This window comes from Rhinichthys klamathensis, unplaced genomic scaffold, assembly GCF_029890125.1.
Source record: "Rhinichthys klamathensis goyatoka isolate OS25496 unplaced genomic scaffold, OSU_Roscu_1.1 h1tg000176l_1, whole genome shotgun sequence".
In the NCBI taxonomy this organism is placed as follows: domain Eukaryota; kingdom Metazoa; phylum Chordata; class Actinopteri; order Cypriniformes; family Leuciscidae; genus Rhinichthys; species Rhinichthys klamathensis.
The window spans coordinates 5,351,744-5,378,753 of record NW_026606705.1 but is presented as its reverse complement, the minus strand read 5'-3'; the positions used below and the strand labels follow the sequence as shown (position 1 = coordinate 5,378,753).

The 27,010-nt window shown below is 41.2% G+C and overlaps 1 protein-coding gene across 1 annotated transcript; it reads left to right on the top strand.

Annotated features, from left to right (window-relative positions):
• The first annotated feature begins 7,421 nt into the window (after window positions 1-7,421).
• Window positions 7,422-9,709, top strand: LOC130092598 (E3 SUMO-protein ligase ZBED1-like). Its single transcript, XM_056260498.1, has 3 exons — window positions 7,422-8,707; window positions 9,034-9,184; window positions 9,290-9,709. Exons 1-3 carry the CDS (start codon window positions 7,422-7,424, stop codon window positions 9,707-9,709), a joined length of 1,857 nt encoding a protein of 618 aa, XP_056116473.1.
• Window positions 9,710-27,010: the final 17,301 nt, after the last annotated feature.

Here is a 27,010-nt window from a genome sequence, read left to right as displayed (position 1 = left end):
ATGCTTCCTTTAAGTTTCGTTGAGGGAGACAGGTTTAAGAACAGAAAACGCAAAGTGCTGTTACTTCACTTTGCACACACACACACACACACACACACACACACACACACACACACACACACACACACACACACACACGCGCGTCTCTGCAACGCCTGTGTGTCAGCGCAGCGCGTTTTCTCACTCGAGCATATGTGGATATTATTGTTTTTCTCAACATGAACGTGAAACAATATAAACACGATAATCATATGCTGACTCGAGTATGCTGACTACGTTCTGTACGATAACTGCGCAGTCTGCTTCTTTTTTTGTTTCGTTTTTTCCCCGTTTAAGCTGCCTGAGCTTAAATGCTTTTGTTGTTTATATATTTTGTTTACGCATATTGTTTAATGTTTTCAACTAAAAGAAAACCTTAAGATATATAGTAAGCTTGTTGTGTATAGGCTATTGCCTAATGTATAAGCTTGTAAGAAATAATGACAAAAACCTTAAACTTAAAAAAAATAACGTAGGCTATCTCTCGTTAAACGACATTTAAATTTAAACCCAGAAGTCTGTCCCAACCACCGCCGCATTTAGTTTAATCTTAACTTTTTACTTTAGCTACTTTACTAGCTTCCTCTTCTTTCAGTCTGCTCCCTGCCCTGGCTCGTTCTTCATCTTCCTTGTGTTTTCTGGTGGACGGACGCGTACGCTCCGTTTGTTTCCATGATCATTTCTCGCGCTGGTTTCACTGCAAACTGCGCGCAGCCAATGGGCGTATGAAACGTCATCACGTAGCATTACGGCACAGTGTTTATGGGAAATGTAGGAAGTACTGCCAGGGGGGATAAATGACCGAGAACAGAACCTTATGCATCACCGGCCAAACTGGCTAGTAAGTTTTTATTAACACCCGCCAAAATGAATTTTAACCCGCATTTGGCGGGTTGGCGGGTGTTAATTTAGAACCCTGTATGTAGCTACTACCAGTGCCAAAACATGGATGTTTCATTTCCCCTTTAAGGTTGTAGTGCCACTGTAGTCACTCTGACTATTTCAACGATGTTTTTACTAACTTTTCTGGACTGGCAGAATGAAATTGCCTAGAAGCCTATGGAGGAGTGAGCCAGCTCTCAGATTTCATCAAAAATATCTTAAATTGTGTTCCGAAGATGAACGAAGGTCTTACGGGGTTGGAACAACATGAGAGTGAGTAATTACTGACAGAATTTTCATTTTTGGGTGAACTAACCCTTTAACATGAAAAAAATGTCAAAATTATTTTTAACATTAAGAAATTGTGTATGAATAATCAAGTAAACCCCAGTTGCCTCATTACAGTAAATGTTCATCTTACATTTACTTTATAAAAATCATTAAAGATTTCTGAGCAAAAAAGACTAAAAAGTATAAACTATCAATCAGAAGACAGAAGGCATGAGGTAGATTATGTACAACAGGGTTTTCAGCAAATATTTGGTCATATTGATCAGATGAAGATATAAATATTATACAGTAGGCTAATATATTTATAAATAGGCATTATACTTATTGTTCAACAGAATTTAACAAAGAATGTTTAGTTTAAGTTATGAGAGAATAAAAACTTTTTAAAAATTGTCTAAAATGTAACACATATTGCCAAACAAGGATTTTTTCAATAAGTTAATACCCCTAAAGGGGCAATGTGATCTGGGAGATACAAACATTAAAATAAAAAATAAAAGTCATGTTTACATTTTTTTTTTGGAAATAATAAAAAAAATTATGAAATTGTATTATATCCTAATAAGATGAAAAACCTTTTATTTGTGTACTTTGTTTAAGCGCATGCTCCAAGCTCAATAGCTGTCATTTGAAAACAGCTGTGAAAAAAAGTTACAGGTATACAGACCTTTCTGAATGGTATTTCAGGCACATGGTGGGGTCAAGGCACATGAATGTACATCTTTATAGAGCAGGTCTCATTTGTAGTCATTAATGAACATGAAACGACAGTAACTAATGCAGTTCAAAGATTATTGTATGATTATTGTACTGTTATTGTATTATTAACCACAAAAACAGTTAAAGTGCAACATTTTCTAAAGTGCTGTCGTTAAACAAAAATAAACTGCTGTGAACAATATCCTGTGTTGATAGACCTGTCTGATTATCATGGTTTAAACTATCTCACAGCATCACTCATAATTCTTTTAAACTCCTGGTATGTGCTCATGTGTTTAACAGGAAATGTTACAGTACAAGTGCAGGCAGTAATAACTGGATAACATACTTCCAAGTCATTCCATGCAATAGTAATCAAAATTACATGTCTCTTTTCATCTGGGAGGATGGGAATGTGGGACTGCCCTGTCATCCAATGGAGCACCTTTTGGTCAAAACAGACTGTAAAACCTCTAATTTCTTTCTTTTTATGAACCCTTTTCACTGTATCGTGGCTGACAGTTCATCATGATAAAGTCAGCATCAGGCTACAAAAAAAAATAAAAAATAATAATTGGTGATTACCTTTCTTAAAAAAAAAAAATACTGGAATTGGACTTAAATATTTTAAATACTTTTGTTATCTTTCCTGGAACAAACAGTGGTTTGCATAATTCAGAGTTTTTACTCAATGCACTACTTGCACAACTACTTCCGCGTTCTACTTATTACATATCGGGAGTTTCCGGTTAGAGTGTTTGTTCGTCTATGGTTCATCGCACGTCCTTACATGAGAATGCAGATTATCACTACGTTTTATGGATGCCAATTGATTAAAACAATGAATAATGATCTCTGTATTAATTATCTTGAGCCTGCTGAAATGTTCCTATAAATATATTTTCTTTCCAACTGTTACATTCTGAATAATATATTTAATCACTAACCTGCAGCAGTCCTATGTCTTCTCATTAACAGTATTTTTCTCTTAGCCTATATTCCATACCTGTTGAGGTCACATTTTTTAATGAATTTGACTAATAAAAAGTATTTCTTGTGTGCATTCGTGCTTTATTCCTGTCTTTTTAAAATAGTTGAATGAATGAATACTCGCGAGGTGCCTACGATCAGAATCATAGATCAGAACCGCACGCAGCGTAGAGGAGAATGACAGTCAACTTATTTGAATATTAATTAAGCATTTTGGGCATAAACATGTAAATAGTAAAACGATTGACATTGAAAAATGACACTGAATGATTAAAATATTTAATCCAAATAAATAAATGTTCGTGGTTCGTACTGATGTTATTCATCTGTTCTCACACATTTCAGCGTCGCGGTCACTAGTTTAGACGAACACTGACACCCTGTGGTGAAAAAATGGCGTATTTTTTTAACAGCCGCAGCTTTCTCAGATTGGCTTGGTTTGGATTAAACTTAATGTTCCGATGAGTTTTGAAAATTCTGCACACAGTAAACATCAGATCATCCCTTCTTCTGTCAATAAAAAAGTCAAAAATATAAAATATTATTATAGACACTTTTTTTAGTTGGCGTTTGTTCAACTCATTAAGTTTCTTCAGGATTGGAATCAGTCTTGTTGTAGAGTGTAAGACAAAAGCCCTTTAAAGAAAAACAGAAACAATGTTTTAAAAACAACAAACAAATGAAAATTCCCAAAAAACAAAACAAAACAAAAAAGTCACAGAATGATGCTTTCTTTCTGCTCATGATTGATCTGACTAGTGTACCCACAACTAACAATTTCAGCAGCCAACATCATTAGAGATTATGTATCTGCAGCATCTTCAACCTGCAAAATTCAATAGTGGAAGAGAAGGTTAAGAATCATCTTATTTACAGTATGATATGAACCTGCCACACTCACTCTACATTAAGTTCAAATAATTTCTTACCCTACAGATGAGAAGAGAAGATTACAGAACCATTACATCCTCCTTGCTCTGTGCAGGAGAAGTTAACTTCAGTTGTCTGAGAAAGTTGTAGCACCACTCCCTCAGGAATGCAGGAGCAGAGCCCCCTTGTGGAAGACTGACTGCAAATTTCTCTCCAACTATTCTGTTCTGACCAATTGTAACTAAGCCAGTTTACGATGCATGAACATAAATTAACTCTGATAGAAGACTGAGTTACCCACCTGAAATTCTCGTCATCAAGGTCAGTTTTTGGAGTATATGGGATTTTTCCCCTGGCTCCCAGTTCCCTTAAAGAGCCGGTTTTCAATCCCTGAAATCGTGTCTTAAGAAAAGAGCATTTTTTTTTTGTTAATTGCTTCTTGTTATATCAGATTACAAATCTAGAGAAAAAAAAGTTAAAATAACTCACTAGTCAGTAATTCCTTTCTGAGAGCCCCAGTATCAATTCCTGACTCTCCTATATAGACTACCTTGAGCAGACTGACAGGAGATGCCATTTTCTTTCTATTCCATTGAATAATGCCTCTCTCTTGAAGATCTTCTCTGTCGACACACAACGTAGGCTGCATTTACACTGCAGGTCTTGATGCCCAAATCCGATTTTCTGACTATATCCGATTTTTTCGACGACCCACATCTTTTAAAAGTGACCTGTATCCGATTTTTGCATTTACACTATATACTGCTGAAACTACCAAATGTAGACGTTCTGACCCGAAAAAGGAAGTAAAACAGCACGAAATGCAATGGATGCAGATGCGAATAAAATTATCCAGTGTTTTGCTTTCCACAATATTTTGAAAAGTCAGTAAAAAAGTCAGCAAAACATTGGTCTCGTACGGCGGAGAAAAAAAGAGGAGAGCCCTTGTTGGCACTGTAGACACGATCGCTTAAAACCGTGCCTTCCCATATCTTGTGAAATGTCTTCAAACACGGATTTATTTCTGTAACAACCCTGCATTTTTGCCTGCACGGTCTCTTTGCCCCAAACACTCAAAAGACATGAAACCTCCGCATTGCTCCACTGTGTGTATCCTTCGTCCTCCATCGCGCCTATAATAAGTAATGTGATCTCAGTTGGTGGTAGAGGTCTTCACGGGTTTACTTGGATCCAAAAACCCGAGGTCCGACCCGAGACCCGAGCGGGTTCGGGTCCAAAACTCCGACGAGTGTCTCGGACACGGGTCGGGTTCGGTATTAGTGGCCTCGGGTAATTTAAAATAAATATGCCTTTTCCAAATGGACCCGAGAAGACCCGAATTCTTTTAAATACACTCACCGGCCACTTTATTAGGTACCCCATGCTAGTAACGGGTTGGACCCCCTTTTGCCTTCAGAACTGCCTCAATTCTTCGTGGCATAGATTCAACAAGGTGCTGGAAGCATTCCTCAGGGAGTTTGGTCCATATTGACATGATGGCATCACACAGTTGCCGCAGATTTGTCGGCTGCACATCCATGATGCGAATCTCCCGTTCCACCACATCCCAAAGATGCTCTGTTGGGTTGAGATCTGGTGACTGTGGAGGCCATTTTAGTACAGTGAACTCATTGTCATGTTCAAGAAACCAATTTGAAATGATTAGAGCTTTGTGACATGGTGGAAGTAGCCATCAGAGGATGGGTACATGGTGGCCATAAAGGGATGGACATGGTCAGAAACAATGCTCAGGTAGGCCGTGGCATTTAAACGATGCCCAATTGGCACTAAGGGGCCTAAAGTGTGCCAGGAAAACATCCCCCACACCATTACACCACCACCACCAGCCTGCACAGTGGTAACAAGGCATGATGGTTCCATGTTCTCATTCTGTTTACGCCAAATTCTGACTCTAACATCTGAATGTCTCAACAGAAATCGAGACTCATCAGACCAGGCAACATTTTTCCAGTCTTCAACTGTTCAATTTTGGTGAGCTCTTGCAAATTGTAGCCTCTTTTTCCTATTTGTAGTGGAGATGAGTGGTACCCGGTGGAGTCTTCTGCTGTTGTTGCCCATCCGCCTCAAGGTTGTGCGTGTTGTGGCTTCACAAATGCTTTGCTGCATACCTCGGTTGTAACGAGTGGTTATTTCAGTCACTGTTGCCCTTCTATCAGCTCGAACCAGTCTGGCCATTCTCCTCTGACCTCTGGCATCAACAAGGCATTTTCGCCCACAAAACTGCCGCTCACTGGATGTTTTTTTCTTTTTCGGACCATTCTCTGTAAACCCTAGAGATGGTTGTGCGTGAAAATCCCAGTAGATTAGCAGTTTCTGAAATACTCAGACCAGCCCTTCTGGCACCAACAATCATGCCACGTTCAAAGTCACTCAAATCAACTTTCTTCCCCATACTGATGCTCGGTTTGAACTGCAGGAGATTGTCTTGACCATCTCTACATGCCTAAATGCACTGAGTTGCCGCCATGTGATTGGCTGCTTAGAAATTAAGTGTTAACGAGCAGTTGGACAGGTGTACCTAATAAAGTGGCCGGTAAGTGTATGTTGGCCATTTAAGAAAATTGCAGTATTTAAAAGAACTCTATGACACCATTCTCTCACTTTTTCTAAGTGAGAGAGCGAATCCGCGCTTCTACGTGCAAATGGGCTATAGGCATATGCACGGTTGCCTCCGCATTTATTTACTCAGTTGCTCGCTCCACATAAACCAACCCCTCCCTTTGCCAAGAAGAACTAGTGCGCCATCATGTGGATGGATGTTTGACTAGATGCATGTATTTGAATTGTCGTTTAGCCAGGCCTGTCAATAAATTTTAAAAATACGCGACACTGTCAGAAAAGCATGGAGGCGATAACAGAAATTGCGAAAAATGTCAGGGAAAATGAATGGTGGTTCTAATCATCGTATGGTCCGGTAAATAACATTATGCCAAATTGTATAGGACGTAATGGGTTACAGTGATGTGTGATTGACGTTTTAGCACTTCAGCATGCCTACACTTGCGCGTCTATGTTAACCCTCTGGGGACGGATTGGGCGGTACCGCCCAAAATGGCATACTTTTTTACAAATGTGTAATTATCTTAAAAACTATTAATGATAGAGAGCTGTGGTCTTTTTTACCGTCTTCCTCAGATTCCGCTGAAAACAGTGATACCCGGCTTGTAAATATACACACTTCCTTGTTGCGCAATACCACTATGTAAAAGGCCAATGAAATCGATGTTGTTTGGCAGATTCCGCGAACAACAACCAATTGAAAAATTGCCGATGGAGAAATATTTTTCTTACCCAATCAGAAAAAGGTTGCCATGACCTTTCTAGCAAATCAGAGGACTCTGTAGCCTTGCAAGGGGTGGTACTATATAGTTAGGGATATGACGCAAACAGCGTTGAATGGAGAGAAGGAGAGAGAGCGAACGGAGGCTTACGGAGCGGATTATCAGAGATTTATATGAGAGAGAGAGAGACAGAACTAGTGCTGTGTTGAAAAAATCGATTCACCAATTCAGAATCGATTTTCATTTTAATTTCTTAAGATCGATCCGTAACTCAGAGGATCGATTTTTTTTTTTTTTTTTTTTAATTCACGCATGCGCGCGAGGTGGAAGGACATTAAAACAACGAACATGGCGGTCAGTGACGTTAAGCAAGCGGTTGCTTTGAAAACTCCAGAAACGTTCAAAGCTGCGATCTGGCACCATTTCGGGTTCAGAACAAGCAATACAGAGAACGAGCTTGACAAAAGCAAAGCAATTTGCAAAGCCTGCCAAATGGAGGTGAAGTATTGTGGAAATACTACTAATCTCAGGAACCACATGATGCGACATCATCAAGACATATTATCCAAGCCTGCCACCGGACCGCAACAGATGACACTGAAACAAACTCTACAACTGCCAACTAATTCTGCACGCTCTGTCAAAATAACTGAGGCGATTGCGGGCTTCATTTGCAAAGATATGCGCCCGTATTCTGTTGTTGAGAACGTGGGATTCAGGCGGCTAATGAAGGTAATGGAACCAAATTATGTCATTGTGTCTCGCAAACGTCTGTCTGAAGAAGTGATCCCCAACATGTACCAGACAGTAAAAGATGGTGTAATGTGTAAGCTTAAGACCGCAGAGAGGGTGGGCATTACGAGTGACACCTGGACATCTGTAGCTACGGAATCTTACATGAGTGTGACAGTACACTACATAGACGAGCTCTGGAACCTCGTGTCTTACGTGCTGCAGACAACCGAAGTTGAAACGAACCATCGCTCTGTCTGTTTAGCTGAAATGTTAACCAAAGCTATGGAGGAGTGGGGGCTGATGAGTAAAGACCCAGCCATAGTCACTGACAACGCGGCGAATATGGTCCGTGCGGTTGAGATTACGGGGCTAACCCACGTCGGCTGCTTCGCGCACATAATCAACCTGGCCTCGCAAGCCGGTCTCAAACTGCCGAATGTTGCACGACTTCTTGGGAGAGTAAGGCACATCGCAAAGTTCTTTCATCGCAGTACAACTGCCACCCGTATCCTCAAAGATAAGCAGAAGCTACTGCAGCTGAATGCACGTAAGCTCAAAATTGATGTGGTGACTCGTTGGAACAGTGCACTAGAAATGCTTGAGCGCTTTTTAGAGCAGCAACCCGCGATCTCTGCCGCTCTGCTCTCACCTGATGTGCGGAGAAATGAAAAGGATCTTTGCAGCCTAAAGGAAGAGGACATAACAGATGCAGAAGATGTGGTTAGAGCTCTAAAGCCAATGAAGACAGCCACTCAAGTAATGTCAGAAGAAAAGTGCCCAACTCTCTCAGTGATAGCACCTCTGCATGCTCTGCTGCTGAAAGAGATGACCAGTCTCCCAGAAGACTCCAGAGTTGTTAAGGACATGAAGGATGAGATCAAGAAAAACTTAAGCACAAGGTAGGCCTGTGTGTGTGTGTGTGTGTGTGTGTGTGTGTGTGTGTGTGTGTGTGTGTGTGTGTGTGTGTGTGTGTGTGTGTGTGTGTGTGTGTGTGTGTGTGTGTGAGTGATTGAGTGAGTGAGTGTCTGTGTGTGTGTGTGTGTGTGATGGGTAGGTTTAGGGGACAGGTTAGTGTGTGTGTGTGTGTGTGAGTGTGAGTGATATGAGAGTATTTTACTGTGTATATATTATATATATATAAATATAAAGGAAACTTCATTAAAGAAAGACATTGTCCTCCTCAGGGGGGATAAATTGATCAAAATGTGTAAAATTTAAATTCCAGGTATGTAAACCAGAAGGACATGCTGTACGTAGCTTCAGCTATTGATCCACGTTTCAAAGCTCTGCCATTCCTGAATGAAGAGGAGCGAGACAGGACCTTCTCCAGACTCCAGACTGAAGCAGTGTATGGGATGGAGGAAGATCCATATAATGTAAGTAATCATTTTAAAAAGAAACTCAGTGGAAAAAGTCCACTCTCTCTTTCACTCACACACACCTCCATAAAATACAAATTCTCTCTCTCTTTTCTTACACAGCAAGATGATGCTGCTGATGAAGTTGATGGAGTGGAGGAAGAGGTGGAACCCCAACCTCCGGCACCCAAGCAATCCAGTGCTTTGGAGTCTCTCCTTGGGGAAGCCTACAGACCACAACAGGAAGTAGGACCACAGAAAACTAAAGCGGCAGAGGCAGAAGACGAGATCAAAAGGTACAAGGCAAGGAGACCTGCGGGACTGCAGGACAATCCTCTCATCTGGTGGCGGGAGAATGAAAAGGAGTATCCTCTTTTGGCTCGCATGGCAAAGCGATATCTCTGTGTCCCAGGAACCAGCGTCACATCTGAGAGGGTTTTTTCAACTGCAGGTGACATCATTACTGCCAAAAGAAGTTGCCTTACACCTGGGCATGTCAATGAGCTACTGTTCCTGCAGAAGAATCTTTCCATTCCTGAGTGATGGCAGTTCACACTCTGGGTTAAGACAAGTTTAATTTCCAGCTTATTTTTATTTGCACTTTAATAGGCAAGGCCTTTTCCAGTTTTTATTTATTTTTATCTACTATTTTAGTTTAAAATGACCAGTTTACACAAATACACTTTAAAGGCAATTTAATGTCCTATACATTTATTTACATTCTGTGTAATGTTGTCTTTTTACTGTGAAGCCAGTAACAAACAATCTGTTTACATTTGCACTGGCTTAGAACAAATGTGTTCTAAATGTTGATTGTTAAAATAAAAAATAAAGGTGCATTTGCATCTGAACTGTTGGAGCTTTTTGGAAAAATTTTCATTTTTAAAATGTCATTTTAATAATACATCAGGTTTGCGTCTAAATAATCGGTCTACTGCTGCTGATATACCTCTGCGTCCTCTGACGTCTACACCAGTACAAGTTTGTGAAAGCAGTTGTATCAACACTCTGGAAGGGGGATTATTCTTTACAACCATCAATACTCCATTAATTTGCAGTTGAATGTCTATAATAATAGTATCAATATGTTGCATAACTACAGTCCTGTAATTCAAGTAACAGCTGGAAAAAAAATGCTTTTTTCAAAACCGCTTATCTAAATCTCGAAGATCGGATCGGATCGGATCGAATCGAATCGAATCGAATCGAATAATGATAATCGATTCAAGATCTTGAGAATCGGAATCGAATCGATTCTTGAAATTTGAATCGAAACCCAGCACTAGACAGAACAATTATAATATATATATATATATATATATATACAATTATAGCATTATTTATTGTTTTAGCACTTTTATGATGGCAAGCAGTAAACGATTTACGGTGGAACAAGCTCTGGAACAATTACTGGAGAGTGACGAGGAGAAAGCATTGCTTAGAAAATTCTAAGCATTCCTAAGAAAAACGCCTGGGACTATTTGTAAATAAAGTAAAATTTTTCATTGTTCTTTACACATTTTATTTAACAATTACCGTATTTTCCGCACTATAAGGCGCACTTAAAAGCCTTTAATTTTCTCAAAAAACGACAGTGCGCCTTATAATCCGGAGCGCCTTATATATGGGTGGTGCACACACGTTCACCAAGACGGGGAGACAGCGCCGGGCGACTTACGCCACTATCTGCCAATGGATCGTGGATGCCTGGGCTGATATATCCATATATCAGTCTCTACTGTGATCCGAGCTTTCACGAAGGCAGCAATAATCTCTTTATTCAGCCAGCTCACATACCCGTATTTACTTCCTGTTTTCGACCAAAGTCCACAGTAGTTGATTGTCGACTTCGCGCGCGCGCGATCAAACCTCCTCCGTGTGTTCAACATCTGATTCGGATGAATCATCCATTTGAGCTGATATTCTCAGAATACCACACATCACCGTCATCGGCTGACAGTCTGAGTCTCCACTGTTGCTTAGTTACCAATGATCGTGCGCGCGCGCGCACTCGACAATCGACTACTGTGGACTTCGACCGAAAACAGGAAGAAAATACGGGTACGTGAGCTGGCTGAATAAACATAATTTTTATTCATATCTTTCACATTTACTGCAGTCAGATTCACCGTGTTCACTCACATGGGTGTGCACTTGTAATGACACATTAAGGTTGTTAAGAGGCTAAAAGCAGGTTTAAAACTTTTCCCGTTTAAGTCAACAGGGTGCACATTTAAAAAAGAGGATAACACGGTGTAGGCAACACCGGTTTTGTCGTTGTTATCTGTACTGACAGCACTCCAAATTTACAAAAAATTAGCTCAATGTTAAAATTGACCGGAGTTTTCCTTTAACGTTTGAACAACGTTACCATGGGAGTGAACGGAGTTTTCAGAACGCTTAATGAAGTTTGACTTTATCTGACTGTTTTGTTGACATTTCTTGACATCCAGTGGATGCATAACGCAAACCCAGTCAAACGTTTGACTGCAGTATTTTATGCGCCTTATAATCCGGTGCGCCCTATATATGAAAAATGTTCTAAAATAGGTCATTCATTGAAGGTGCGCCTTATAATCCGGTGCGCCGTATAGTGCGCAAAATACGGTACACATGTCTGTCAAGCAAAGGCTTTGACAAATATATTTTTCGTTCAAAAACTTCACTATTTTTGTGTGATGTGTGATTTTCAGAAATAAATGAGAAAAATCTAATATCCGTTTTTGAAATTCTCTAGTTTATAGTACATTTTTCACTCATACTTCCTTTATAAACACATTACATGCATGCTTATGTTAGCTTAGGGTCTTCTGAATCCATAGATACCAAACACATAGTGATTCATCTCCATTACATATCGTTTATAAGCCCAAATGTAAAAATAGAGAAAACGGACCAAAAAGGGCTTAGTCCCCAGAGGGTTAAGTGCATTTTTGAGAAACCCAGGGCTGCAGGCTGTGCACAATGTAAATCCCGTTTACGTTCGGGTCCAGTCGGGTTCTAAAGGAAATGGCGTCAGGTCGGGTCGGATTTTTTATCGGGTCTGTCTCGGGTCGGGTTTTCTTTAAAAAAAAAAAATTTATGCACGTCGGGTTCGGGTAAGTAGTGATTCGGGTCGACTCGGGTCGGGTACAGTTTTTAGGACCCGAGAAGACCTCTAGTTGGTGGTGTCCACCTGAGTTGACGTCACTTTTTTAATGACGTACGACTCGCATTTACTGGGGAATATCCGATTTGTCTGCTTTCATGGCACACGCAAATGCACGTATCCGATTCATATCCGATTTATTACCGCATATGAGTGAGGCCTGAATCCGATCTGAGAAAATCGGAATCCATGCGTTTTTTTCCTGCTTACACGTTCACCGGTCATATACGATCTGTGCCACATGAGAGGAAAAAATCGGATTTGGGTCACTTGAACCATGCAGTGTAAATGGGGCCTTAAACTATGTTGTTGTGTCAATTTGCTCTTTAAGTAATGTCAGAACATCTTCAAGGCTGAAAAGGACATAAAATCAGATCAATTACAAATTTCTAAACGTAAAATCAACAGATCTGGATTTACTAAATAAACGCTTACTTATGTAATATTAGTGTATAATGCATTTTGATTAGCACTGTACATAAACTACATAAACTACATTTACCCAAAAGCAACAATGGATTGGTAAATCAATTCAGACATAGAGACAGACAGGTTAGATAAAACACACCAATGCAAATCACCTCTCTCCACAGACACTTGCATGGATTGTAATATTATCTTTCAGGAATTCTCTGTAGCAAATTGGACAAGCCACCTGAATAGATTTACATAAAAAAGCATTGTATTACAAACAATGACAGACTTTAACACTGAGCCAAATTGAAAAACTCAACTTTTAACACTATTGGGCTTGGTTTCATAGCCTGGCTTCGCCCTCCTAGTGTCATGTTTCAATGTGTTTAAGTTCTGTTTTGTAATCTGATTTCCCCCTGTATTTGTGATTTTGGTTTAGTCCTGTTATTAGTTCAGTTTTGAGATCTTGTTTCCCCCGTTTTTTGTGATTTTGGTTCAGTCCTGTTAGTTTTCCCGCTCTGTCTGATTAGTAATTCCCTTCACCTGTGTTCTGTTAATTATCCCATTAGTCCCTGTTCATTTAAGCCCTGTGTTTTCCCTCAGTGTTTGTTGGTCGTCGTCAATCTATGTTATGTTTTGACGTCCTGGAGAGTTTCCTTTGTTTCTGTCTGTTCCTGTAAGTTGACTTTGTAAATAAATCAATTATACTTCAGTTCCTGTGTCCTCGTCTTCGGCAACCTGCACTCAACCCTGACAGAACGACCAACCATTACAAAAAAAAAAAGAACCCAAAGATGAACCAGGGAAAAACCCCATTAACAAACCTATCCTCTTTCAAAATGAACGCTCTCTTGAGGAGTATGCAGGGCTTTACCTGGAGCTGTATGATGACATGTCGTTGGAGGAAGAAGAATTAACGCAAAGTTTCTGGGGTGGATTAAAGGATCCGCTCGCCCAGCTGATTCTGGCAAACGATCTTGACTTGTCATTTCTGGAGTTCGTGGATCACACACTGTGGGCATGTGGATCCAGATACATGGTGGAAGATCTCCCACTCCAGCCCATTCCAAGTCCAGAATCAGGGCCCATCGCCTACCCGCCAGAGCCTGAGCCCATCACCAGCCTGCCAGAGACTGAGCACACCGCACGGGAGTCAACACAAGAAGACACAGCACTGATAGTAGTGTCTACGGCTATTCTGTGTGTGTGGGCAACACACACATCAACGATGGCCCATGAATCCAGTTCCGAGTCCCCTGATGTGCTGGTCCCGTCCAGTCCTGCATTCCAAGAGCCCGCTGATCCTGCGCCAGAGCCCGCTGATCCCCGCTGATCCTGCGCCAGAGCCCGTCCAGCTGGTCCCGTCCATGTCTACTGATCCAGAGACGGTTCACGTCGCGATCGCCGCCGAGCCGGTATCTGTTCCTGAGCCGGTGTCTGTTCCTGAACCTGTCAAGTTTCTCATTAAAAATTTTTGGGGGCGCAGTACGCCCTGTAAGAGGACCATGGCAGTGGTAGCGACAGGGGCCTCTCCACCATGGCCACCTGAAGGGTCCTCACCACCATGGCCACCTGAAGGGTCCTCACCACCATGGCCACCTGAAGGGTCCTCACCACCGTGGCCACCTGAAGGGTCTTCAACAACGTGGCCACCCGAAGGGTCCTCACCGCCATGGCCACCCGAAGGGTCCTCACCGCCCTGGACGCCCGAGGGTCCGACAGCTCCGCCCTGGACGCCTGAGGGTCCAACAGCTCCGCCGTGGCCACGCCCACATCCAGCTCCGCCCTGGACGCCCGAGGGTCCGACAGCTCCGCCCTGGACGCCCGAGGGTCCGACAGCTCCGCCCTGGACGCCCGAGGGTCCGACAGCTCCGCCCTGGACGCCCGAGGGTCCGACAGCTCCGCCGTGGCCACGCCCACATCCAGCTACGCCCTGGACGCCCGAGGGTCCGACAGCTCCGCTCTGGACGCCCGAGGGTCCGACAGCTCCGTCATGGCCACGCCCGCAGCCTGCTCCTCCATGGCCATGCCCGCAGCCTGCTCCACCATGGCCACGCCCACAGCCTGTTCCACCCCGGTTCCCTGAGCTACCAGCTCCGCCCTGGAGGCTTCCCGTTCCTGCACCACCATGCCCTTGTCAGCCTCCAGGGCGCCCACCCTCCCACCCCTTTGGATGTTATACGGCGCGAGGACGCGCCTTCGGGGAGGGGGGAGGTACTGTCATGTTTCAATGTGTTTAAGTTCTGTTTTGTAATCTGATTTCCCCCTGTATTTGTGATTTTGGTTTAGTCCTGTTATTAGTTCAGTTTTGAGATCTTGTTTCCCCCGTTTTTTGTGATTTTGGTTCAGTCCTGTTAGTTTTCCCGCTCTGTCTGATTAGTAATTCCCTTCACCTGTGTTCTGTTAATTATCCCATTAGTCCCTGTTCATTTAAGCCCTGTGTTTTCCCTCAGTGTTTGTTGGTCGTCGTCAATCTATGGTTGTGTGTGTTTTGAAGTCCTGGAGAGTTTCCTTTGTTTCTGTCTGTTCCTGTAAGTTGACTTTGTAAATAAATCAACTATACTTCAGTTCCCGTGTCCTCGTCTTCGGCAACCTGCACTCAACACTGACACCTAGGTCTTCCAGTTGCGCTCCATTTTTCTGGCTGCTCTCTTAAGGGCCTGAGTGTGCTCGTTGTACCACGGCGTTGGACTATTTTCTTTAATCTTCTTTAAGTGCAACGGAGCAACTGCGTCTAAAGTGCTGGAAAAGAGAGAGTTAAAAGTTTCTGTTGCAATATCGAGTTCTTCTAAGCTATCTGGGATGCGGAAATGATGAAACTGATCAGGAAGATTATTAATAAAGCAATCTTTAGTGGCAAAATTGATAGGTCTAACATATTTGTAACACGGAGTCGGCTTTGCAGCCTTGGCTAAATGTAATTTACATAAGACTAGATAATGATCTGGGGCCGTATTCACAAAGAATTTTATCTTACCACTAGGAGTACTCCTAAATCGCACTAAAATATTTTAGCTAGGAGTTTTCTCTTAAAAGTTATTCACAACGCCTTTCAGACCTACTCTTAATAAGGAAAAATGACAACTCCTAAACTAAGAGTGAGTCTTCGTTGCTATGGATTGCGTTGGATTGCTCCTGTCTGCCTGGCTGCCTGCTGTGTGTTTGTTTGCTTCGAGGCTGTAAGCTCCGCCTGAGCCTCGTATTTCTTTATGTTTTGAGCCATCATTTACTATCTAGTTGTTTATACTACTAAATACAGCTTACCCAACATCTCAGATTAACCTTACATCTCTAGCTTCCGTTATTGTTAACACAGCACGCTAGTAACTCGCTAACGTTAGCCTGCTAACGCGCCACCCGTGCGCTCATTTATATATTTATTTTCTCTCGCGCGCCCGCGCCTTTGAGTTCATAAAGTCCAGGTAAGTAAGAAATCAGTCAACAAACACGGTGAGTAATGTCTTCTTGTCCTGTTATTGTCACCTGTGTCACATGTCATATGTTTAGTATAGCCTTCTCCGATGGCAATATAGGATTTATATGTGATAAATGCAAGGAGACAGTCAGGCTGACGGAGAAGATTTCAGAACTAGAGACACGCATCCAAACTTTAATTGAGGATGGTAAGAATGCTAGATCTTTAGATAGTGTTTTGGATGCGCCTAGCATAGTGAACTCTTTACATGATTCAGTTCCGGCTGAAGTAGAGCCCGTGCAGCAGGGCAGATGGGTTACTGTGAGAGATCACCGCTCTAGTCGCGGATCAAAGAACCACTCTTCCGTTCCGATTCCCATAACAAATCGATTTGCCCCACTCAGTGAAACACCCACTGAGAATTCTGTTGATTGTGCCCTGGTAATTGGTGATTCGATCACACGGAACGTGAAAATAGAGACACCAGCCACCATAGTCACATGTTTGCCGGGAGCCAGAGCGCCTGACATCAAAGCAAATTTAAAAGTGCTGGCTAATGCTAATCGTAAATTCTCTAAGATCATTATTCATGTCGGCACTAATGATGTTCGACTCCGCCAGTTAATCACCTAAATTAATTTTAAAGAGGTGTGTGAACTCGCAAGTACGATGTCAGGCACTGTAATTTGCTCTGGCCCCCTTCCTGTACGCAGGAGTGATGAGATAGTTAGCCGATTGGCCTCACTGAATGGTTGGCTGTCGAAGTGGTGTCCGCAGAATAATATAAAATTCATAGACAATTGGAAAAGTTTTTGGGGCAAGCCTGATCTGTTGAAAAGAGATGGTATCCATCCCTCCTGGGCTGGTGCTGCTCTTCTCTCTAGTAATTTGGCTCATAGTCTTAGAGCTAAAACATGACAATCTGGGGCTCAGGTCAGGAAGCAGAAAGACTGGCTAAACCGACCGTCTGCTAGCGGCCTCATGTCACCAAGGTCAGATAAATCCCATCACATAGAGCCTCTTTCACCTAGATATCATCATATAGAGACTGTGTCTGTTCCCCGAATTTGGAAATCCAAAAAATGTCAGGTTAAAAATTTAATTGATGTTCAACAAATAAAAAACAGATATAATACAGATGAGCAAAAGATAAAGCTTGGGTTGCTGAATATTCGATCCCTTACTTCAAAATCTCTTATAGTTAATGATATGATTTCAGATTATAATCTAGATGTGCTGTGTTTGACAGAAACCTGGCTAAAACTAAACGATTACATTATTTTAAATGAGTCAACCCCACAAGATTACAGTTATAAAAATGAACCTCGTCTGAAAGGCAAAGGGGGAGGTGTTGCTGTAATTTATAGTAATATTTTCAAAACCACTAAGAAATGTAGCTTTAAATATACTTCTTTTGAAGTATTGGTGCTTAATGTAAAAATATATAGTGTAAACGATAAATCACATTTGAGAATTTTGCTGGCTACTGTGTACAGGCCACCAGGGCACCATAAAGATTTTATCAAAGAATTTGCGGACTTTCTATCAGATTTAGTATTGGCTGCAGATAAAGTACTAATTGTTGGTGATTTTAATATACATGTAGATAATGAAAAAGATGCTTTGGGATTGGCATTTAAAGACATTGTAAACTCAATTGGAGTTAGACAACACGTGTCAGGACCTACTCATTGTCGTAATCATACTCTAGATCTAATATTATCACATGGAATAGATGTTGATGCTGTTGAAATTCTGCAGCAGAGCGATGACATCTCAGATCATTATCTAGTCTCATGTAAATTACATTTAGCCAAGGCTGCAAAGCCGACTCCGTGTTATAAATACGTTAGACCTATAACTTCTGCCACTAAAGATTGCTTTATCAATAATCTTCCTAATCAGTTTCATCATCTCAGCATCCCAGATAGCTTAGAAGAACTCGATATTGCAACAGAAACGTTTAACTCTCTCTTTTCCAGCACTTTAGACGCAGTTGCTCCGTTGCGCTTAAAGAAGATTAAAGAAAATAGTCCAACGCCGTGGTACAGCGAGCACACTCAGGCCCTAAAGAGAGCAGCCAGAAAAATGGAGCGCAACAGGAAGAAAACTAAACTAGAGGTATTTCGGATTTCGTGGAAAGAGAGCTCAATTGCTTACAGAGAGGCTTTAAAAGCTGCTAGATCTGCTTATTTTTCAAACCTATTAGAAGAAAATAAACATAATCCTAGGTATTTATTTGAAACAGTGGCTAAACTAACGAAAAAGAAAGCTTCAAGCTCAGAAGTGTCAAAGCAACACGGCAGTGATGACTTTATGAACTTCTTCACTTATAAGATTGATAATATCAGGGACAAAATTATAACTATGCAACCGTCTACCACAGTATCGTATCAGGAAGTGCATTGTAGTCTCCCTGAGGAAAAATTTGATTTATTTGTTGCTATAGGAGAGGAAGAATTCTGCAAACTCGTTAATTCATCTAAATCGACAACTTGTATGTTAGATCCTATACCGACTAAGCTACTGAAAGAGATGTTTCCAGAGGTCATATATCCTCTTCTTAATATCATTAATTCATCTTTGTCTCTAGGATACGTACCAAAAACCTTTAAACTGGCTATGATAAAACCGCTTGTTAAAAAACCACAACTTGATCCTACAGAATTAGTCAATTACAGGCCGATCTCGAATCTGCCTTTTCTGTCAAAGATATTAGAAAAAGCAGTATCTTCACAACTATGTTCCTTTCTAGAAAGAAATTATATCTGCGAGGATTTTCAGTCCGGATTTAGACCGTACCATAGCACTGAGACCGCTCTCATTAGAGTCACAAATGATTTGCTCTTATCATCCGATCGTGGTTGTATCTCTCTATTAGTGTTACTCGATCTTAGTGCTGCATTTGACACCATTGACCACAATATTCTTTTAAATAGACTAGAAAACTATGTTGGCATTAGTGGAATTGCATTAGCATGGTTTAAATCATACTTAACTGACCGTTATCAGTTTGTAGCAGTAAATGAAGAGATGTCTTATCGATCACAAGTTCAGTATGGCGTACCACAAGGCTCAGTACTAGGACCGCTGCTGTTCACTCTGTACATGCTACCATTAGGAGATATCATTAGGAAACATGGAGTTAGCTTTCACTGTTATGCCGATGATACTCAGCTGTATATTTCTTCAAAACCCAACGAAACTTACCCATTCACAAAATTAACGGAATGCATAGCTGATATAAAAAATTGGATGACTAGTAATTTCCTACTGCTAAATTCTGAAAAGACAGAGATTCTAATTATTGGACAAAAAACTTCCACACGTAATAACCCAGAATACTGTCTAACACTTAATGGCTGCTCTGTCAAGTCTTCGTCGTCGGTTAGGAACCTGGGTGTGCTATTTGATACCAACCTTTCTTTTGAAAGCCACGTGTCTAGTATCTGTAAAACTGCATTTTTCCATCTTAAAAATATATCTAAATTACGCCATATGCTCTCATTGGGAAATGCGGAACAATTAGTCCATGCGTTCATGACCTCAAGGCTAGATTATTGTAATGCTCTACTGGGTGGTTGCCCTGCACGCTTAATAAACAAACTACAGCTAGTTCAAAACGCCGCAGCTCGAGTTCTTACCAGAACCAGGAAATATGACCATATTAGCCCGGTTCTGTCAACACTGCATTGGCTCCCTATTAAACATCGTATAAATTTTAAAATATTGTTGATTACCTACAAAGCACTAAATGGTTTAGCTCCGCCGTACTTGAGCGAGCTCTTAACGCATTATAGTCCTTCACGTCTATTGCGATCTCAAAATTCCGGCCAGTTGATAATACCTAGAATATCTAAATCGACTGCTGGCGGTAGATCCTTTTCCTATTTAGCACCAAAACTTTGGAACAGTCTTCCTACCATTGTCCGGGAAGCAGACACACTCTGTCAGTTCAAAGCTAGACTAAAAACACATCTCTTTGACCTAGCATACACATAATACATTATAGACTTCTATAAATTCAATGTTAGGCTGCATAGATTAGGTCAGCCGGAACTGGGAACACTTCCATTAAATCTTGATGTACTCGCTACATCATAAGAAGAATGGCATCTACGCTAATCTTAGTGTCTTTGTTTATCCCGAGGTTTTCCCGCAGCCTGCCGGATCCAGGCCGTGTCCAGATCTGACGAAGGAGATTCGCCTGGACCCGATGACAATGCAGTGCTGAAGTATCCACTATCCTCTCCCTATAGAGGATCCCTTTCCCACTCTACAGATAAAGCGCTGTGAATTCCGGCTCGCGTACCCCGAAGTGATAAAATAAAACAAAATTCTGTATCAAAATTTATAGGCAAGAAAAGTAGTTTGTTTAGGCTGGGTTGTATGAATTACAAACCTGCGCACATATTTTAAAAAGCACATAACTATAGAATTCTGAATGAGCATGTGAACGCCGTCAGCGTTAATCACAGGTTCGCGTTTAAAGTCTGATCATTTCGACGGAGGTGAATCAATCAAAGTTAACTTTAGCTGGAAGTAACATTATTCAAGAACCGCTATAACGCCAAAACAATCTGTTACCTTAAATTATATGTTTATCTCTGTAAAGCTGCTTTGAAACAATTCATTGTTAAAAGCACTATATAAATGAAGATGACTTGACTTGACTTGACTATGGATGACGTCAATTCTCATGCACGAGCTTCCTCGCAATGATCACGGTGATTGGTTGTTAGATGACAGGGCCATCATGCGGAACATAACAGATGCAACAAATCATAGATTTAGGACATCTAAATATGTCTGTGTCCTACACAAAATAATAATAGTAATGTCATCATCGAAATGCATAATGACATGTTTGTGCAGGCCCCAGTGAAGTGTAATTCTAAAAAGGCAGAGAGAGAGAGAAAAGTCGTGAATTAAATTTAATTAAATCAAGGTAGCCTAATACCCCAATGAAAACCGCCACTTGCCTAATAATGAAAAACGACACTTGCATTAACACATTAATTGACATCCTATTAGCCTAAATAGACTACTTAAAGCAAGGAAATGTTGCTCCTATTGAAGTAATGTAATAGTTGAATGACGGTGGATTATGAACTCGCTAAAACGGAAAAGAAAGCCCAACTGGACGCAGGGTCAATTATGGTGTGTTCACACCCAACGCGAATAGAGCGTAAAATACGCGTCTATCCCGTCTAGTTAGACGCTTGAACATTCGCTCGAGTTCAAATTTTTCAACTTGCGCGGAAGACATTCGCTTCAAACGCATCGCCCAATTCGCGTCAACGCGTCGCCCAATTCGCGTCATTCGCAACGCCTGGCGCGAATGATGCGTCTATTCGCGTCTTTGCATTGACTTTGTATGTAATCTACTCGCGCAAATAATTAAATTCGCATTCGGTGTGAACACACCGTTACAGTGCCACAATGTTGGTGCTGAAAAAAAAAAAAGATAAATGGGAAATTCGGCACTGGGATATTAAGCAAAACACATGGGAGAGGATTTGTTTGCAGATCAATGCAGCATTCCCGCTTGTGTCGCGAACCCGGGACGACTGCGAGAGGCGGTGGTATGCGCTACAATCCTTTGTGAATAGGTCTTAGTGAGTTAGGAGTCCTCTCGACTTCTTTTAAGCTGTCCCAGACTTAGGTGCTACTTTTAGGGCTAAAATGCTTCGTGAATTACTCTTAGTGAAAAAAATTGGGAGTCCTAAAGTTAGGAGTGACACGCCCATTATTTTTAGGAGTTGCTCCTAAATTCGCCAGTTAGGATCTACTTTTAGCCTTACAATTCTTTGTGAATACGGCCCCTGAGATGTCATCGCTCTGCTGCAGAATTTCAAAAGCATCAACATTGATTCTGTGTGATAATATTAGATCTAGAGTATGATTACGACAATGAGTAGGTCCTGACACGTGTTATCTAACTCCAATAGAGTTATTCTTTAAAAGGCCAATCCCAATGTATCTTGTTGTGGCTTTTTTCTTATCAAATAAACATTATCACTGAGTAAGAGACACTCTGAATCCAAATTGATAGTTTATAAAGTATTTATTCTCTTGCAAGAGAGATCTTCATCACCAATACACTTTCATGAGTCAGTGAGGAGAGATAAGGAGAAGCAGTGTCTGTGTTTTTTATATCTCATGTTCTCCAAGGCCTTATTTCTCCCCTCCCCTCAGGGAGGAAGATATACTTTGTCTTTTCTATTTCTCCCTGGCCCTGAGAGGTAAATGCCCCCTTAACCCTTTAGGCTATAAAGTACAAATGCACTCAAGATGACCCCTTGACCACCTGCTTTTCCTTACCTCCACTGACAACCAACCACAGTAAATTATCACACAAAGCCCCCTCTCCCTACAAGTGAGAGAAACAGATGAGGCCAACACTAGGGATAACTGAAATAAGAATAATAAATAGAAAATTCCATTACAACTCCTCTCTGTTTATCATACTCTGATAACTGATTAATCACACATTGTAATAATAGTAATAATAAATGCAAATTCAAGTCACTACATAAAATCACTCTCCTTGAACCTGTGAAGAAAAGTTTAGAATGAAGAAGAATAAGGCTGTTTTTGTGGGGGAAAGGCCCCGTAATATTTTAGCAAGCAAGTAAACATTTTTACTGGGCCGGGCTAAACGAGAAATCACTGTTCCTGCGCTCCTGTAAACAGACCCTCAGTCACGCCAGTAAGGAGTAAATAGTTATAACACAATAAGGAAACCAACAGAAAAAGTATAATAAAAAATCCCTCAGTTTCCACCCCTGTCCTTGTACGCCATCTCGTAACACGGATGACCGCTGCTTGTAACCTTCTTTAAATCTTTTGCCTTTAATCTTTCTCAGAAAATAAACAAATAGAAGAAAAACAAACAGATAAAAATGTAATAAAAATCCCTCAATTCAAACCTCGTCCTTGCACGCCATCTCGTGACAAAGGAAACACATTTTCTTTACTCAATTAGCACGTTTCACTGTAACTTCCGCTACTTGTGTCATCATATTGTTGTTCATCAACATCATCATTCGGATAGACTGTCATTTTCACCAATTGAACAGACATTCCAACTTTAACCAGTGTCTGCACTTAGCTAGACACACATTGTATAATACATGGTATACATAACAGAATCAGTACTACTATGACTAAAATTGGCAACACAGTCTGAGCTAACCAAAATCCCCAGCCCCCTTTAAAATTCATTATCCAGGTCAGCCAGTTTTCATCCACTGGTTCAGGCTCCTGCACCGCCCTTCTCATGTGCTCGATCACATTTGTTATGTTGTCACTGTAATCTGGAATGTTGAAACAACAAGACACACCCAGCATCTTACACACGCCCCCTCGTTCTGCGGTAATTAAATCCAAGGCTAATCGATTCTGAATAACTGCCTTTCGTAAATGTCTCATTTCATCATTTATCATGTTTATAGCATTTTCAGTGGCATTTGCTATTGCTAGTACAGACCATGCTAACCCATTAACCTTATTAATCGTCACTGTTGTTCCCACTCCCAGGAACAGGGACCACCCCACATTTGCCCCAGGTGTTGTCCATGGATCAGATAATGTATACCCCGAATAATGTTTTGGCAGAACCCCAGGCAAAATCTTAACATTTCTTTTTTCCCTTGCCCTTGGTGTTTTGTTTGGCAAATACACAGATGTTCCCACATTTATCAACGCTGGATAACAGCACCCTGACCACCCGTGTTTAGGCATTCTGTGGAACGCCCTGTCCCCACACACCCACACAGCTGCTGGTGAAGTCTCATGCAGCTCACCAAATGGACATGTGAAACTAATTTCTTTGCCGTCGAGTGTCGCTGTGCAATTGTTCACTGTTCCGCCCTTTGTGTTGATTCTGACCCTGCAGTCAGACCATCCTGTTGTGAAAAGTCTCTGCGCGTCTGAACAAACGCACACATCACCTTTCTCGTGTGTTACTCTCAGTGGTGGAATTGCTATATCAGTGTTGTTATATCGTCGCACGTTGTCACAGCTGTCCTCAGGTCGTTTCGTCGGTGTCTCTCCTTCCTCCAGTTCAGCTGCTGCTAAAAGCACATCAGTCATTTGTTGTGGAATTAGACACTTTGTTTCATTAGCTGTTGCTATAGTCAGTGGGACAACCTTCCAAGCGTGTGACATCTGCAGACACAGCCAGCAGCTTGTTGATATTTCTAACTCTTCTTTCTGCAGCATAGCCAGAGCACAGGCTTTGTTACCTTGACACTTCATCATGGCTTTCTGCACTTCAGGGTTCCCCTGATCTCGTGTCATGTCTCCGTTCCCCATCCATGCCAGCTCGTCTCTTGCTTCTCGTTCGACCTCAGGTGCTACAAAAGGTTTTAAAGTTGGAACTGCCTCGTTTACAATAATGTCAATTTCTTCGTACCAGTCCTTTCCCTCTAAATCTAGTCCACAATAGTACTTGCCTTGGTCTGACAGTCTTACTTGTGCTAGCTCGACTGTCATCCCATACCTGTTGTTGCTTAGTCTGTGTTTTGCAAATACCTGGAATCTTTTATCTGTTCCCCACTTGTAGTTGGAGGCATATGCTTTCACGTCGCCCCACTTACATGGGTGTTCGCAGAAGTAGAAGCCTGCGTAGTCTTCGCTGCGCCCCTGACAGCCTGGACAGTTCGTTTGATAGGGGTTGCACCCGATAATATAATAATATAATATATAATTAATATATATATATATATTTTTTTTTTTTCATTTTTACGATTATATTTCCTGAAAGAATATGGTTATTTTGTTGAGGCTGAGCTGGATTTTCCATATGGTCATCTAAACGCATCACAGCTCCGTGGACCAGCACTAGTAGTATAGCTAGCCTTCCGTTTAAGCTGCCATTTCCCATTTGATCTTAACTTTGACTGACGTGTATCATTAGCCAATCAAAATTTGATGCGCAGTGACAGAACGCCCCAGGGGGCAGCGATGTGTATCGCGCTAGCCCCCGCTGATGTCATCCGCCGTTTAAAAATTCGGCGGGTTGTGAGCAATGTCAGTAAATGTCAGCTTTATGCCCTCACATGCTTGATCGCGACCATTCCAGTGTCCACCGCATCAGTTGAGCGATCTTTCTCCGCTCTCAAGCGCATCAAAACGTATTTAAGGAATACAACTGGACAAACACGACTCTCTGCACTGGCATCTATACACGAATCCGACGAGCGTTCTGTGTAGACTGCCATCTTGTGGCGACGCCATTACGAGCCGTTACCGGTATGTAAACAAACCTCCGTGATAACGCACCCTCGATGACACAGCCAGGCAGAATGACTTGTTGGGTTGATGATGTTAGACAGTGGCCTCCAGTCACAGATGAAGGTACAAACGATCTTACAGATTATTTATGAAAATAGCTTGGCAAGCTAGCTAGGAGGAAACTATAAAAAGATCTGTCCATTTGGCAACAATAAATAAATGAATGACATCAAATAAACGAATTCATGTTTTTCATTTGTGTCCATTATTTATCTCATTTTCACATTGCAAAAGGCAAGGGTAAGGTACAGCTAGAAAGTATACATAATATCGACCAATTAGTGTTTTAAACCATGGAAAGAGGTCAATATAACAGCAGGAGAACAATTATGTCCCATAACGTTACATTTAGCTCAGGAAAGCCATTTAATGACCATAGCATGTTAACCCTCTGGGGTCGGCGGTCTCGCCGGCGATACCAGCTCACTTTTTTTCTTATCAGTGCAAAAGAGACTCAAATTACTCTGTTGATTTTGATCTTACATATAAGTGTTGTACATCATTCGATCCTGTTAAGTTTGTATTTTTTTTGTGGAACCTCATAATAAAAACAAAGTGTTGTGCTTTTCGCCTAATAAAGAAAAATAAACATGATGTGCGTTCTGCGTTCTCTCTGTCAGTGAAGTCCATTCTGAAACGCGTCCGAAAAATGAACTGTAACTCTGCAAATACTCAGTCAAACAGGTATACAGGCACACAGGCATGAAGCCTGAATTATCTTCTTTTAAATGAAGTAATTTATATAAAAAACAAATTTTCTCATTTTATGTAATCTGTACGAAAAGAGAGAGATGATAGTCGTTCTCGTCTCAGGTCATTAAAGTTAATTTGAAAAGTTAATTTAAAGTTAAATTAAAGTTAGCTCCCACGGAGCGCGCGCTGTATTCAAACACAAATGCTCTGAGGCGATCCACGCCCACACATCAGCTGGATAACCACCGAAAGAGACTCATATTTACGACACTGTGAGGAATAATACTATCTTAATAATAATCCTGGAAAAAATTACCTCAGAAGTAGCCTACAGGTAGTTTCATTTGGAGGAGCAACGGATCCAGCTGAGGAATAGGTAGGCCTACATTCTTTATTTTCAAGTGCTTTGTTCTAATCGCGATATGAAATAGTGTCTGTAAACAAAAAGACTGTTTGAATATGAATCGCATTTTTGTGTGTGAATGAATGAACAGCTTTTACCCAGTAGCATACCGTGGGGTTTCAGTCAGGGCCTTCAGTAACGACCCCCCCCCCCCCCCGCGCGCCAAAAGCGCGTACATGCTAGATATAGAACCGACGCCTATTTTTCACGCGACACGCAAGCGTGTTTGAAGCGTTTCTTTCAAAATAGAATAGGAAAAGATGTGATATTTTTATTTTGTACACGAATACATATTAATAAATTACATTTTGATGGTTGAAAGTCTAGGTTTTGACATAAATTTAGATACAAATATAATTTATAAATAAATAAATAAATAAATATCAATTTTCAAATATTGCACCTGTCAATACAGAACGAAATATTGTGTAGTCTATTTTGCTGTCAATAGTGCTGACAGTGTCTTTATCA

Coding starts and splice junctions, on each gene's coding strand:
- LOC130092598 (XM_056260498.1), top strand. CDS start 7,422: ATGGCGGTCAGTGACGTTAAGCAAGCGGTTGCTTTGAAAACTCCAGAA. Junction 8,708..9,033: donor AAGAAAAACTTAAGCACAAG/GTAGGCCTGTGT, acceptor TTTAAATTCCAG/GTATGTAAACCAGAAGGACA. Junction 9,185..9,289: donor TGGAGGAAGATCCATATAAT/GTAAGTAATCAT, acceptor TTTCTTACACAG/CAAGATGATGCTGCTGATGA.